The 14,372-nt window shown below is 48.9% G+C and overlaps 1 protein-coding gene across 4 annotated transcripts in view; it reads left to right on the top strand.

Moving 5' to 3' along the window:
* Slc9a8 (solute carrier family 9 member A8) overlaps positions 1-14,372 on the top strand; it is a 55,473-nt gene that overhangs the window by 35,654 nt on the left and 5,447 nt on the right. For all 4 annotated transcript variants that reach the window (XM_041670367.1, XM_041670364.1, XM_041670366.1 and 1 more), the window contains 5 exons: positions 1,156-1,261; positions 7,238-7,354; positions 9,463-9,545; positions 11,649-11,760; positions 13,998-14,218. In XM_041670367.1, the coding sequence (XP_041526301.1) occupies positions 1,156-1,261; positions 7,238-7,354; positions 9,463-9,545; positions 11,649-11,760; positions 13,998-14,218 (639 nt within the window). The remainder of the gene's footprint in view (positions 1-1,155; positions 1,262-7,237; positions 7,355-9,462; positions 9,546-11,648; positions 11,761-13,997; positions 14,219-14,372) is intronic.

Raw genomic sequence — 14,372 nt, 5'->3', positions numbered from 1 at the left:
AGGATGGCAAGGGCTTTCAGGAAGTACCACCCACATGGGCTTTCAGGAAGTACTGCCCACATGGTTTGCACTGTGAATTGCTTCCCAGATGAGGACTGTCAGCCAGAGAACAGGACTCTAATGGCAATGAGACATTATTGCTGGTGACAGTTTATCTGCAGAAATAGGACAGGATCCAGAGAGGTTCGGCAACTGGCCCATGTCCCCAGAATGGCCAGATGGCCCTCCTGAAGCAGTTTGTCTCTCAGCTAGCTGGAACACTCTTGCCTGGTTCTGAGTATGTTTCTTATCGCACTGGCTATATTCTGGTCTGTTCCTCTGTCCAGAAGTTGAAGGCTGATTGAGTTGATGAACAGCTGTCAATAAGCAGAATGAGGATGTAGCGTTTCCTCCACACTTAGAGCTCAGCAATTAAGAGCACTTGCTGCTCCTACAGAGGATCCACGTTTAGTTCCCAGCACCCATGTGACAGCTCACAACTACCTGAAACTCCAGTTCCAGGGGATCAGACACCATCTTCTGACCTCTGTGGACACTGTACATATGTGGTACACAGGCATACAGGCAAAACACTCATACACATAAAATGTAAAAAAAAAATTAAAAACATGCCAGAAATAGTGATACATGCCTATAATCCTAGCAATCAGGAGACTGAGGCAGATGGATTCCCACAAGTTTGAGGCCAGCAATGCTGCATAATAAGATCCTGTCTGAAAGAGAGGCAAAAGGAAGAGGAAGGGGCAGAGAAGGACAGAAAGAAAACAGCAGTGAATGTGGTTGCCTTCAAGGAGCACATATTAATGAGGCAAGAACATGGGAACTCTGCTTCAGTCAGGGCCTGGGAACATGGGCCCTCTGCTCCTAGGGGCATGAGTGGTATTCTGCAGGGACAGGAAGGACAGGCCTTTCAGCAGGGCGATGAGTCCTTGGAGAGTAAGCAGTTGAGTGAGCTGTCTGCAGCCACAGATAAGACAGTGTCTCTGAATGTCTGTCAGGTTCTTGTTCCTACAAAGAAAAACAATTCTATAGTGAGAAATTCCCCACTGTAACTGCCGATCAGTGTCTTTCTCACTGCTCCTCTGCTTTATATGTCTGTGCTTTGCCTTGCGTTCCTCCAGTGCCCTGAGCCTTTCTCCTTGACACCTGTGCCACGTGCTGAAGCACATTGACCTGAGGAGAACACCTTCCCTGGAGTTTGGCATGATGATCATTTTTGCTTACCTGCCATATGGGCTGGCAGAGGGAATCTCACTCTCAGGTAAGGTATAGTAACCAGCACACTGTGACCGAAGCTAGAGACAGTAACCAGCACACTGTGACCGTGGCTAGAGACAATAACCAGCACACTGTGACCATGGCTCAGTGTTTTACCTGGTGATAGAGGTTTTGTCAGGTGAGTTGCTTTCTCTTGGCAGAGGTAACGGTGCTGTGATGGCCCCAGTTTTATCACAAGAAAACCTGAGGTTGAAGTGTAGTACACTGGGGTGGGGCAAAAGGGTCCGGAGTTCAAGGTCGTCTTCCACCACACAGCACGCTTAGCCTGGGCTTCATGAGATTCTGCCTCAGAAACACTCAAACTCTGAGATGGCTCAGCAAGTGCAGGCAGCTGCCACCAAAACTGATGGCCTTAATAATTCCCATAGTGGAAGGTTCAGAACCGACTCCAGCATTTGTCCTCTGCCCTCCGCGTGTGCACACCCTCCCGAAAACATAGACAGGGCAGACAGACAAAGTAGCTAAATCAGTGTACTCTATTTAAAACGTCAAGGGCTGGGGCTGGAGAGATGGCTCAGAGGTTAAGAGCATTGCCTGGTCTTCCAAAATCCTGAGTTCAATTCCCGGCAACCACATGGTGGCTCACAACCATCTGTAATGGGGTCTGGTGCCCTCTTCTGGCCTGCAGATATACACACAGATAGAACATTGTATACATAATAAATAAATAAATATTTTTAAAAAAACGTCAGGGGCTAGAGAGATGGGTCAGTTGGTAAAGTGATCGCTGTGGAACATGAGGATGTGCGTTTGAACCCACCTTGCTCAAGTGAAAGCTAGGTGTACAACGTGTGTCTGTAGCCCCAGCACTGGGGCGCTGAGACGTAGAGATTCTCAGAGCTTGCTGGCCAGTCAGTCTAGCAGAATTGATGAACTCCAGGTTCAATGAGAAGCCCTACATTAAAAATGAGATCAATAGCGGAAGACACCTGAAGTCAAACTCCAACCTCCACATGCACATACATACAAACAGACGTGCAGATGCCCATACGGAGCGTGTATACACGTGTACACAGCACAAAAGCAAAGCAAAACACTTGCTGCTGTCGCAGCTGGAATTAGAGCTTAGAGCAGTGATGTCTGGACCCCTGAACTGAGGCTCAGATCCGGCTTATCCAGCTCCCTCCAGCAAGCTTCTCATGAAACCACACGCTGCAACAGGATAACAGTGGGGCTGACACGCAGTAAAATGTTTTGTTTTTTTGGGGTTTTTCTTGTTTGTTTGTTTGTTTTGAGACAGGGTTTTCTGTAGCTTTGGACCCTGTCCTGGAACTAGCTCTTATAGACCAGGCTGGCCTCATATTTGTTTTGATTTTTGAAGTGAAAATTTAGCCCAGGCTAGCTTTGAACTCAAAATCTTCCTGCCTCAGCCTCCTTCATAGATGTGTGTTCCCTCGCTGGCTGGCACTTAGTTTTAACCTTGCCACCCCTGGAGTGGGTATCCAGTTGACTCCTTACTCAAGGTTGTGAGGTTATGAGACTTAAACACTGGCTCCCTGAACCCCATACATCCCAGGTGCATATTTCCTTGCTGTAGGAGGAGGGGCTGTCCACTGAGCACTGGTTCCTGAAGCCTTCCATGCTGTGGGATCAGTCAGCAGCCTGTCAGCTTTCTGCCCCAAGTGGTGTAGATCCTGTGTCCACTATTTGTCAAATTGTAAGAGCACCAGCCTTACAGGTCCAGCACAAGCTCCATGCCTTGTTCCCAGGTGCAGGTACAGCTGAATGAGGAGGGCTCCTTGACACCAGGACTCCACCCTTAGGTAAGGGCTGTATGAGGAAGAGAAGCAGCACACAGACCAGACTGACCTCTGCTGTGGGAAGGCCTCTCCTTTAAACTGTAGTGGGTTGTTCTCTACAGTAGTAAACAGCAGCCATCCATGTTGGTGTTCTGTTGAATTTAAACTACAGTGGGGTTGATCGGGTTGATCACAACAATAACAGCAGCCATTGATGTATGGTGTTCTGTTGAGTTTTGATGGATGTGTGTAGTCACAGGGCCCTGGTCAGATCCGTGTCTTCTGCGGTCACCATGAACTGCATTGTTAATAGTTCTTTCCCAGATGTCACTAGGTGACGTTATGCAACATCTAGTCGTTGGTACCTGACTCTGTCTATGACAGAGGTGGCAGGAAGCACTAGCGCACGACCATCTCATTCAAGGGGTGATCATGGTCTCCACTTTGGCTGTGAATATTCTCAAATGTTTTGATTATGTGATGTTGCTAGGTGATGTGATGCATATCAGTTTTACTTTTTTGTTGTTATTGTTTGTTTTGAGACAGGGTTTCTCTGTCACTGTAGAACCTGTCCTGAAACTCGCTCTGTAGACCAGGCTGGCCTTGAACTCACAGAGATCTGCCTGCCTTTGCCTCCTGAGTGCTGGCAGTAAAGGCAGGCACCACCACTGCCCAGCCTCAGTTTTACTTTGTTAAGAACTGTTGAATGTTTGACAGTCAGGCCTACAGAGAGAAACCCTGTCTTGTAAACCAAACAAACAAACAAACAAACAAAAACCCACTTCCTTGTGTTTTTCCAGCAGATCATGGGCATATAAAATTTTTTAAAAAGGTTTTTTTGAATGTAGCTAATTCACGTATTTTCCCAAAAGTGAGCCTCAGTGGCACCATCCCCGACCTCTGATTCTTTGGGCCTGTATAGGTGACGATTTAAGTAGGTAAGATCATCTAAGGGTCAGGGTGGTGGGTTGTGGAGAGGCTTCATGGGCAGACTCCCGAGCTGTCCCTTGGAGTGCCCATCTGCACTCTCTTCGGTCAGACTCAGCATCCATGTGGTAAGAAACTCCATCTCAGAAGTGAAGATGCTGCCCAGCAGGGCTGCAGCTCCCTATTTAAGAGAGAGAGCTGTGCATTCGTCCTGGTGGCCGCTGCTCTGGTACTCTCCCATACCAAGTATTTTTGGTGTACTTAACCCTGGTCCAGTGCAACATGGCCACCTGCAGCCCTTTGCCTAGACTGCCCCCTACTGGAACTGAGAAACACTGTTCTAGACAGATCCTGGGAAATTTCCACACAGGCTGCTCTCTGAGCCTTCGCTCTCTGGAGCAAGTATTTATAGCCCCTTCTGCCAATCACAACAGCCTCTCTTTGTAGCATGACGGAGCTGTGGTTCAGCTGATGGGGGCATTGTAGCTTGGGTTAACATTATATTGAGATGAAAAGCATGTTGATGGCCTTTGTCTAAGGCAGCCCTGTGAGCACTGGACTTAAGAGGGCCAGAGAGCTTGAGACCACTCCCTGTTATATATGGCCTCTCTCCTAGTGCATGGGTGCTTCTTGGTACTGGTTGCTGCTATAGTGCTGGACAGAGGGGCCCAAGGCCAGGACCTCACATGTGCTGAACATGACTTTCCAAACCTGCATCCCTGCCTGCTGTCACATTTTTGTAAATTTTTATTTATTTATTAATTTTTAGATTATTTTTGCATGTTTTGTTTTTTGATAAGATGGGCTTTCTATTGTGTAGCTCTGAGTTTTCTGAAACTCATTACAGATCCGCCTGCCTCTTTCTCTTGAGTACTGGGATTAAAGGTTTGCCTTTAATTAAAGGCTTGCCACCATGCCTGGCTAATGGGGAAATTCTGTCAACCAATCACATCTAGTTAAGGCATAGCTACCAGGGCCCAGGAAGAAAAACTGGGAGGACCTAGGTGCTCGCTCTCTCTGAGCGGCGCCTACCGGGCAGATAGGAAGTCAGACTTCCCTCTCTTATAGCTTGAGTTTCCCCATTAAACCATTAAAATGTAATTGTTATTCTTGAGCTGGCCTGGTTATTTAATGGACCGACCTAATTCGCAACACTTGGCTAGATTTATTGTTGTGTATGATTGTGCACCACATAAATGCCTAGGAATTGTGGGTGATTGTTAGCTACCACATGGGTGCTAGGGCTCACACCCAGGTCCTTTGCAAGAGCAACAAGTACCCTTAACCACCAAGCCATCTTGCCAGCCTCTGGTGTCATGTTTGATGGCTGTGGTAATGCTGCAGGATGAGGGAGGGCCAGCTTTCCTAGAAAACACCTGCAGGGACACAATGAGAGCAGGCAAAGATGGGGAGTGCTGGGGATTCTTTGTCCACTGCAGCTCTAGGAAAAGCCCACTTTGTACTCACTGCCCCTTCCCTTTGTTCGTCTGCTCAGGATTATCTCCTTGTCTGTCCCCTTTTGCAGACAAAATGGGAGCATAAAGGAAAGGGCTGCTTCCTGGGAGTTTGGGGATACAACATTCCAGTCCTTCTGTCATGTACACAGCACAGCCCTGTGGGGATTTCCAAGAGCAGGTGCTCTGTGGGGATTTCCAAGAGCAGGTAACCTGTTTTGCAGGGCCTAGTGTGTGGTCAGTTCAGTGGCTAGTGTGTAACAAAGCTTGTGATCTTTGTCTTGCACAAGTGTAGTTGGCCAGTTTTAACTGCTTCTCCAAAATGGTGGAGGCAAATTAAAATTTGGCTTATTAAGTTTGATTTGTAGTTTCTGTATTTTGGCATCTTCAGTGGCTTTTAAAAAAAAAAAAAAACACCTCAGTTTCCTTCTGCTCAGATGGGACTGAGAGTATCTTAAAGGTCCATGAGGCCACCCTTTATATCCTGGTTCTTAGGTGACAGTACCAGCCACACAGCCATGGAGCCTGGTACTGTGTGTGGCAAGTCTTCCTCTGTCCTGGCAGCCAGCTCCCAAATCACGATAAGGATACTTCTTATTAATTATGAAAGCTCAGTCGATAGCTTGGACTTGTTTCTAACCAGCTCTTACAACTTAACCCATTTCTGTTAATCTGTGCGCTGCCCCAGGCTCGTTTACCTCATCCACATTCTGTCCTTCTTGCTTTCCTGCTTCCTCCATGTCTGTCTTCTTCCCAGCATCTTCTCTGCCCTGGAAATCCTGTCTAGCTATTAGCTTTTTATTAAACCAGTTACAGTGACACATTTTCACACAGTGTAAAGGAATATTCCACAACTGATGTTCAGTTCGTATCTCTCTCTTTTTTTTTAAAGATTTATTTATTTATTATGTATACAACATTCTGCCTCGATGTATGCCTGCACACCAGAGGAGGGCGCCAGATCTCAGTACAGATGGTTTTGAGCCACCATGTGGTTGCTGGGAATTGAACTCAGGACCTCTGGAAGAGCAGCCAGTGCTCTTAACATCTGAGCCATCTCTCCAGCCCCCTCAGTTCGTATCTCTCACTCATCCCTGACTGTTGTGGGAGCAGGGACTGCACCACCGAGGGAACTACAGCGTGGAGATGGGGAGCCACTTGACCAATGTCACCAGCTGGCAGAGAGAGGCAAGACCCTGGCCATTTCTCTGTAGCTTCTGAAAGGCCTCAGGATTGTGTGTCTGCAGCCCCCCTTCTCTCCCTGCCTCTGTCTCTCCCCACACCTTGTTCCTCACTTTCTTTCTGTCTCCTCCTCATTTTTGAGTTTCATGTAGCCCAGGCTGCCCTCAAACTTGCTATTTAGCCAATGATGACCTTGAATTTCTGACCTGCTGCCTACTTCCCAGTTGGTGAGATTGCCGGTGTGTGCCATCACATCTGGTTATGTACCACTAGGGATGGGACCCAGGACTTCTTGCATGCTAGGCAAGACAGTCTACCAACTGAAACTGCATCCCAGTTTCTGTGGTCTTTTCTTTCCTTTTTGTGCACCTGGGTGCTTTGCCTGAGTGTGTGTCTTTGTACCGCTTGCAAAGCTGGTGTTCATGGAAGCCAGAAGAGGGTGTAGGGTCCTCTGGAACTGGAGTCACGCATAGTTATAAGCTGCCTTGTAGGTGTTGGAAACCAAATGTGGGTCCTGTGGAAGAGTAGCCACTGCTTTTTACCTCTGAGTCATCTTTCCAGACCCTCCTTTTCTTAAATCCCTAATATTTGGGGTTCTGGGATCCAGGGAAGAGTCCCTGTGCTGTGTGTCATGTCTTCCCTCTGCCCTCTCTCCAGGCATCATGGCTATCCTGTTCTCTGGCATTGTGATGTCACATTACACACACCACAACCTCTCCCCAGTCACCCAGATCCTCATGCAGCAGACCCTCCGGACAGTGGCCTTCCTATGTGGTGAGTCCCACCTCTGAGTGTCCACACAAACTGGGATTCCTGTCTTGATGGGGTATAAGCTAGGATTTTTCCTTGGCAGCCCAGAATCCTTCCAAGCCCAAGCAAGTACCATGCTCCTAACTCCTGGGTTGGCTCCTGTGGTTTTGTGATTCTATAGAAAATGTATAATACTTAAGAAATGGACGTTTGGTGCCTGCAGTTTATGGCCAAAAATGGAACTGCTGCTGAACATTCCGGATGTTAATGTGGAGATCTCCACAGATGTTCCTTAGAGATGATGCTGAGGGTGGTCAAATGGCCCCACTCTTGAGTGGTGGGGTCTTAGGCTTTCCATCTAGGGGCACTATGAGCATCTAAACGAGAGCATCCTAGCCCTGGGGGAAATTCCAGAGCTGTGTTCCCCTGGGATGAATATGAGGCCTGTCAAGCAGTGACAGTTGGAGCTTCTTCCCCCTCCATGTACCACATACCCACTCCTGTTCATACCTGGAGTAAAGATGCTATCTTTAACCATCCCTCTAAACTGCTCAGGCGTGCATATGCGCTGGGGCTAGACCTCAGCTGCAATTTTAGCATTCCCTGGTGTTGAGGGGCCTTGTTTCACTTTGGAGCCGGGGATGGCAGGGTTGTCTACAAGGTAGGGAAGCTGGGTAAGGAGAGGCCAGATAGCCCATTGCCAAGGTACAAGCTAGAAGACAGCCCTCTAGTGCCCCAATGGCTGTTTGATCCACAGCTCCACCCTCCCCCCCCAAGACAGGGTTTCTCTGTGGCTTTGGACCCTGTCCTGGAACTAGCTCTTGTAGACCAGGCTGGCCTCGAACTCACAGAGATCCACCTGCCTCTGCCTCCTGAATGCTGGGATTAAAGGCATGCGTCACCACCACCTGGCTGATCTGCAGCTCTTACCAGAAAGCCTTGGCCAAAGGCTCTGACCTGGTCCTCACAGGGTGGAGCAGAGAACAGCACACCTCTTGGCTTCTGTTTTGTGCCCCTGACCAGCTCTAGTTAGTACTCAGTTCTGAGACTGTACATGCATACCATCTCCTCTGAAACTCCATCACAGCATTCATGGGAATTCACCAGGCATGTGCTTTCTCCTGACCTGCTCTCCATGAGGAGGTTAGCCAGCGCACTAGGCTGCCTTCATGTAGCTTGCATTGCCAGAAGCAGCTTATGTGGCCACTCTGAAAGGATGGCTTAAGTCCACCACACTTCCCGCTGCTAGGGAGAAGTGGAGTAGGCCTGAATGCACTGGCTTGAAGGATCGCACATTATTATTTAAGGTGTCTCAGGGAGGGGAGGGACAAGCACCCTGCTAGTGCTGTGTTGAAGAATACACAAGCCACTGCAAACGCCACTGAAGTGATTTAAATAGCCTCAGCAGCTGATGTGCACATTTTAAAATGCAATCCCTATCTCCTTAGGTGTTGGGCTCTTCTTTTGGGCCCTGTAGTTTAATCAGGAGCCTGGAAATTTATGAGGTGCTCTTTTTAGCACACACAAGTTTTTGCACCAAGTGTGACTAAGCCTGCAAATGGGTCCTTCCCACAAGCTAACCCTGTGGATTTGCTGCCTCTTGAACCTCCAGCCAACACCAGTACATTCTGTCCACCAGTGGGTGCTGTTGGCACGATGAACTGGGAGGGAGTTAACTAAAGCCCCCTTTCTCACTTGTCATATGCACCTACATTCAAATGCTTGGAATTCTTGCCACTTTGAGCCATGTAGGACCCTGACTGATTCAGTGTTCAGCAGATACACGGGTGGGAGCTTGTTTATTTGCATACAATACCTGACAGCTTACTCATTATGTTGGGAAATTGTCAATAGCAGAGACACAGTAAAGGGGGAAGCTGGTCATGGTGGTTCACACCTGCAATCCCAGCACTCAGATTGCATCTAGGCCAGCCTGGGCCAGATAGCAAGACCTTATCTCATTCCATCTACCCCGCCCCCCCAAAAAATACTAAGTACAAAGTCTAACCACAGTATCTAGTGCAAGAAAATAAGATGGCTGTTGGTGTGGCTTTGGGAATGCCTGCTTTAAGTTACTACTGGGTTGTAAGAAAGGAACTGGGGTGAATAATCCATTCTTTGATTTCTTTCAGAAACATGTGTGTTTGCATTTCTTGGCCTGTCCATTTTTAGTTTCCCTCACAAGTTTGAAATTTCCTTTGTCATTTGGTGCATAGTAAGTATTTTCTTGTTTTTATTGAATGTTTATTGTTAGAATATCAACTACATGGTCTGGAACCATCTATATAACTGTGACCAGTTCAGAGCTGACAACTACAGAGAAATGATTCTGTTGAAAATGTCTTTTCTTTAAAAAATCCCAGACATAAGCATCTGGACGTTTTACATTTTCAGTGTCCTTGAATGGTGTGGTCGCCTTCAAACAGTACAGTCTTAGCCAGAGCATGTCAGTGGGTGCCCATAACCCCAGCACTTGGGAAATGGAGGCAGGAGGATTAAGAGTTTAAGGCCAGCTGGGTGTGATGCTGCATGCCCTTAATCCCAACACTTGGGAAGCAGAAGCAGGCAGATCTCTGTGAGTTTAAGGCCACCCTGGTCTGTGTAGCAAGTTCCAGACTACATACTCAATGAGACCCTGTCTCAAGAAAAGACAATAAAAATGTTTCTTAATGATTTATTTATTTTTATTTTATGTGCACTGATGTTCTCTCCAGGCCCCCAGGAAGAAGTCTTTTTTTTTTTTTTTTTTTGTTTTGTTTTGTTTTGTTTTTCGAGACAGGGTTTCTCTGTGGCTTTGGAGCCTATCCTGGAACTAGCTCTATAGACCAGTGCTGGGATTAAAGGCGTGCGCCACCACCGCCCGGCCCCAGGAAGAAGTCTTAAAGGCAGTTTTTTTTTGTTTTGTTTTTTTTTTTATTTATTTTTCGAGACAGGGTTTCTCTGTGGCTTTGGAGCCTATCCTGGAACTAGCTCTATAGACCAGGCTGGTCTTGAACTCCCAGAGATCTGCCTGCCTCTGCCTCCTGAGTGCTGGGATTAAAGGCGTGTGCCACCATCACCCGGCCTTAAGGGCAGTTTTAACTACATGGCACGTTCAAGAACAGCCTAGGCTCACAGGCAGAACCTGCCTCAAAGGAAAGGAGAAATGTGTTCAACTGAATGAGACCCCAGTTTTCTTGGGTCCTTTTGACTCTTTCCCGTTCCCATGTGACCTCCATTTAGAGTGGCTGCCTGCCTATGTCAGTCTGTCCTGTGAGCACAGGTCTGGGGGAAAGCCTTGGGGAAGGCCTTTCACAGAAACTCTGACAGTTTCTGAGTTGCTGGGATCTAACCCAGGGCCTTGTGCAGAAGCAAATGCTTGGAGCACAGCCCTTACCCCAGCCCCTTGGTGCTGTGGTTGGTTAAAGTAGGAGGCTTTACCCCACAATAGGCCCAGGACTTGAGCCACCTTTGTGCTCCCAGGTAGGCCTCACTCAGCCCGTCCTCCTTGCTCTGAGGAGCCAGACCCCAGAGCAAAGGCAGAAGTACCTGCATCCCCTTCCCCACAGTGCCACAGTGGGGAGGATTAGCAGAAGCCCACCCCATTATGGATTCCTTTTTGTCTCTAGGCCCCACTGGGAGCCTGGTGGTGCTGCCTTTGTTCTGAGGCTGTGTGACTAAAACCTAGGATGATGCTTCTAGCGTCGTTTAGCATCTGAGACAAAAGGTCAGACTGAAAAGCTCCACCCTGGCCGAGCCAGGGCAGCAGCACTGTGTGAGGCTCTGACTGTTGGAGCCTCTCTAGCTGAAGGCAGGACTACCTTAGACAGGTGTGTTACACTGATGTTGGGGTCTCTGTAGCTGAAGACAGGACTACCTTAGACAGGTGTGTTACACTGATGTTGGTCTCTAGATGAAGACAGGACTACCTTAGACAGGTGTGTTACACTGATGTTGGGGTCTCTGTAGCTGAAGACAGGACTACCTTAGACAGGTGTGTTACACTGATGTTGGTCTCTAGATGAAGACAGGACTACCTTAGACAGGTGTGTTACACTGATGTTGGGGTCTCTGTAGCTGAAGACAGGACTACCTTAGACAGGTGTGTTACACTGATGTTGGTCTCTAGCTGAAGACAGGACTACCTTAGACAGGTATGTTACACTGATGTTGGTCTCTAGCTGAAGACAGGACTTCCTTAGGACAGGTATGTTACCCTGATGTTGGGGTCTCTAGCTGAAGGCAGGACTACCTTAGACAGGTGTGTTACACTGATGTTGGCCTGAAGGTGCAGTGGATTCCACCTGCATTGAGCACATTGATACATTGATATCAACAGGTACTGGTACTGTTCGGCAGAGCTGTCAACATCTTCCCTCTGTCCTACCTGCTGAACTTCTTCCGAGATCACAAAATCACCCCCAAGATGATGTTCATCATGTGGTTCAGTGGTGAGTGGCAGCCAGGGTGGGCGGGCCTAAACCTGGGCTGCATACATGGGCCCCTGACAAGCCAGGCTCCAACAGGTGTTACCAGATGGCACCTTGTCACAGCACCATGAAGTGGTTGGCCCTTTTCCAACTCTGGAATGAGGATGCTCAGGTTCCAGGAGGGCAAAGATGATGCTTAGCATCCAGGAACCCTTGGAGGCAAAGCAAGAACCTGTCCAGCCCCATGCACACAGCCTTGGCAGGCCTGTGTAGCATGGTGTGTGGGGTGGGGTGGTGCTGATCATGGGGATTCGACCCACAGCCTCCTGATGCTATCCAGTTACTACTTCTGCTGCTGCAGGGCCCATAGCTGAATCTTGAGCCTTGCAGCTTCCTGTCAATCACACTTCTCTACTTTCTCAAGATTAGAGTGACTTTGTCAATATTCAGCTCTAAAGTACCAGTCCCTTAGGAACTTTAACTCTCTGGACTCTTCCTATTTAAGTCATTAGTCAGGTGTGGAGGCACAGGACATGATCCCGGCAGGGACAGGCAGATCTCTGTGAGTTCCAGGCCAGCCAGGGCTACAGAGTGAGACTATCTCAAAAAATAAAATAAGTAAATATAACTGAATATTTCCATGTGGGTTGAAGTGCTTCATAATGTTTACTACAATTTGCCTCATAATTCTTTTTCTTCAAAAAGGCCTTATTATAAAAACTGAGCTAAGTACACTGGCACTTAACTGTAATGCCAGCTACTTGGAAGAACAGGGCAGATGGATTTCTAGCTTGAGTCCAACCTGAACCCGTCTCACATAAACATGTAGAGGTCTAGCTGACCTGAAACTTGCAATGGAGTCTAGGTTTGAACTTGCAGCCATTCTCCTTGCCTCTGCCTTCCAAGTGCTGGAATTATCATTTAAACAGTTAATGTCTCCTCCCAGTCAAAACCAAGGCTACTCTCCCAGCCCCAGCTCCTCACTCTGTCCTCATTTTCTCCACCTCTGTTCCCGTCTGCTGTGCTGGCCTTGGCCCTAAGCAGCTCTCCAGTGGCTTCTGCAGAATCAACCCATGACCTAGTGTATCTGCTGGGCTTCAGGCTCCCTCTTCCCACTACTGTTGCCAGTATACCAAAGACACCTCCCCAGCCTCCCACTCAGCCCTTCCCACACCGATCCCAGACAGGGGCATCCTGGGTCCTGGCCCCACCTCTTTCTGAACCTGTGTTCTGACAGTATTGGACTTCCTGATCTGGCCTTTCCATCTGTCCAGCTCTCCAAACCAGCCCTTCCTTTGGAACCCAGTTCCTACTCCTTTCTACTTCTGGGTGTCATGGGCCACAGTGAGTTCCTTGAGCCAGAGCCCACTGCCTGCCTGCTGCTTAGCCTGCCCTCCCTTCCATGGGAAGCAGCACGGTGGATTGGTATATATCGCTCCCTCCCTAGCCCTGCTAGACATATGTGCACACTGAGCCTGTCACATGTGTCGGTCCCCTCATCCTGTGACCCTTGTAGGTTTGGAGAAGAGTAGCTCGCCCTGCTTATATCTCTGAATCCTGGCCTCCTGGCCATCTCAGGTCTGGACTCCTGCAGCAGCCAAGCTTCTCAGAGCCCCCCCCCCCCCTTACATGTCTGAGCTGCCCCACTGTGGTCTCTTTTCCCAGTGACTCTTCTGAATTTAGTGTTGTGTTTACTGACCTAGCTGCTCTGGGAGCTTCTGGAGGCTCAGGAGCCTCTGCTCTGTGTGTATGGTACAGAGCAACTGGCTCCAGCTCTGCCCACACCCTAGTCCTGTCATCATTGCCAGTAAGCTCTACCGATAGGAGAGTCACTAGGCAAATCATACTCTCACTGCTGCCTGGGTCTGCTGCACATACTCTAGGCTGGTCCCCGCCTGGGTTCTGTGGAGAGTGGCAGCACCTGCTAGGCAGGTTTCTGTGGCAGACAGCCCTGTCTGTGCACAGAACACCTAGTTGGGGGTCTGGGACACCCAGGTAGGACTCAGCTACCATCTCTGTCATATGACAGATCTGATGAGTCCCCAAGTACGCCTGCTACACAGTGCCATGGCTGTGGTCACCTTGTCTGGAACCAGCCATGCAGAACATACAAGGGACTTGAACCTGTCTGCCCTGCTATCTCACATCCTAGGCCATTTCTGCAGGTCCTGCTGTTAGTGGTGCTAAGCTAGAGCCACTTTCTTCTCTCTTCTCTCCCTGCTTCTGGCTTGGCCCTGAATCTCCATTTACCGTTCCAGGCCTTCGAGGGGCCATCCCCTATGCCCTGAGCTTGCATCTGGGCCTGGAGCCCATGGAGAAGCGACAGCTCATCGGCACAACCACCATTGTCATTGTGCTCTTCACCATCTTGCTCCTGGGAGGCAGCACCATGCCTCTCATCCGCCTTGTGGACATTGAGGATGCCCGGGCACGCCGCAGGAACAAGAAGGACGTCAACCTCAGCAAGACTGAGAAGATGGTTAGTGCAGCTGTGGGCCCTGTGGCCTGTCTGCCAGGGAGAGCAAGTCAGGCTCTTGCATATGCATTTACTTACCCCAGGGTCAGCAGTGCAGGCCTGAGAACAGGTGCGGCAACTTGGCTTCTGAAGCATAACTCTCTGGGGTAGGGTGTGT

The sequence above is a fragment of the Microtus oregoni genome, unplaced genomic scaffold (genome assembly GCF_018167655.1).
Source record: "Microtus oregoni isolate MIOR12 unplaced genomic scaffold, Mior012 000020F_ref0000438, whole genome shotgun sequence".
NCBI classification, from domain to species: domain Eukaryota; kingdom Metazoa; phylum Chordata; class Mammalia; order Rodentia; family Cricetidae; genus Microtus; species Microtus oregoni.
This window is presented reverse-complemented; position numbering and strand designations above follow the sequence as displayed.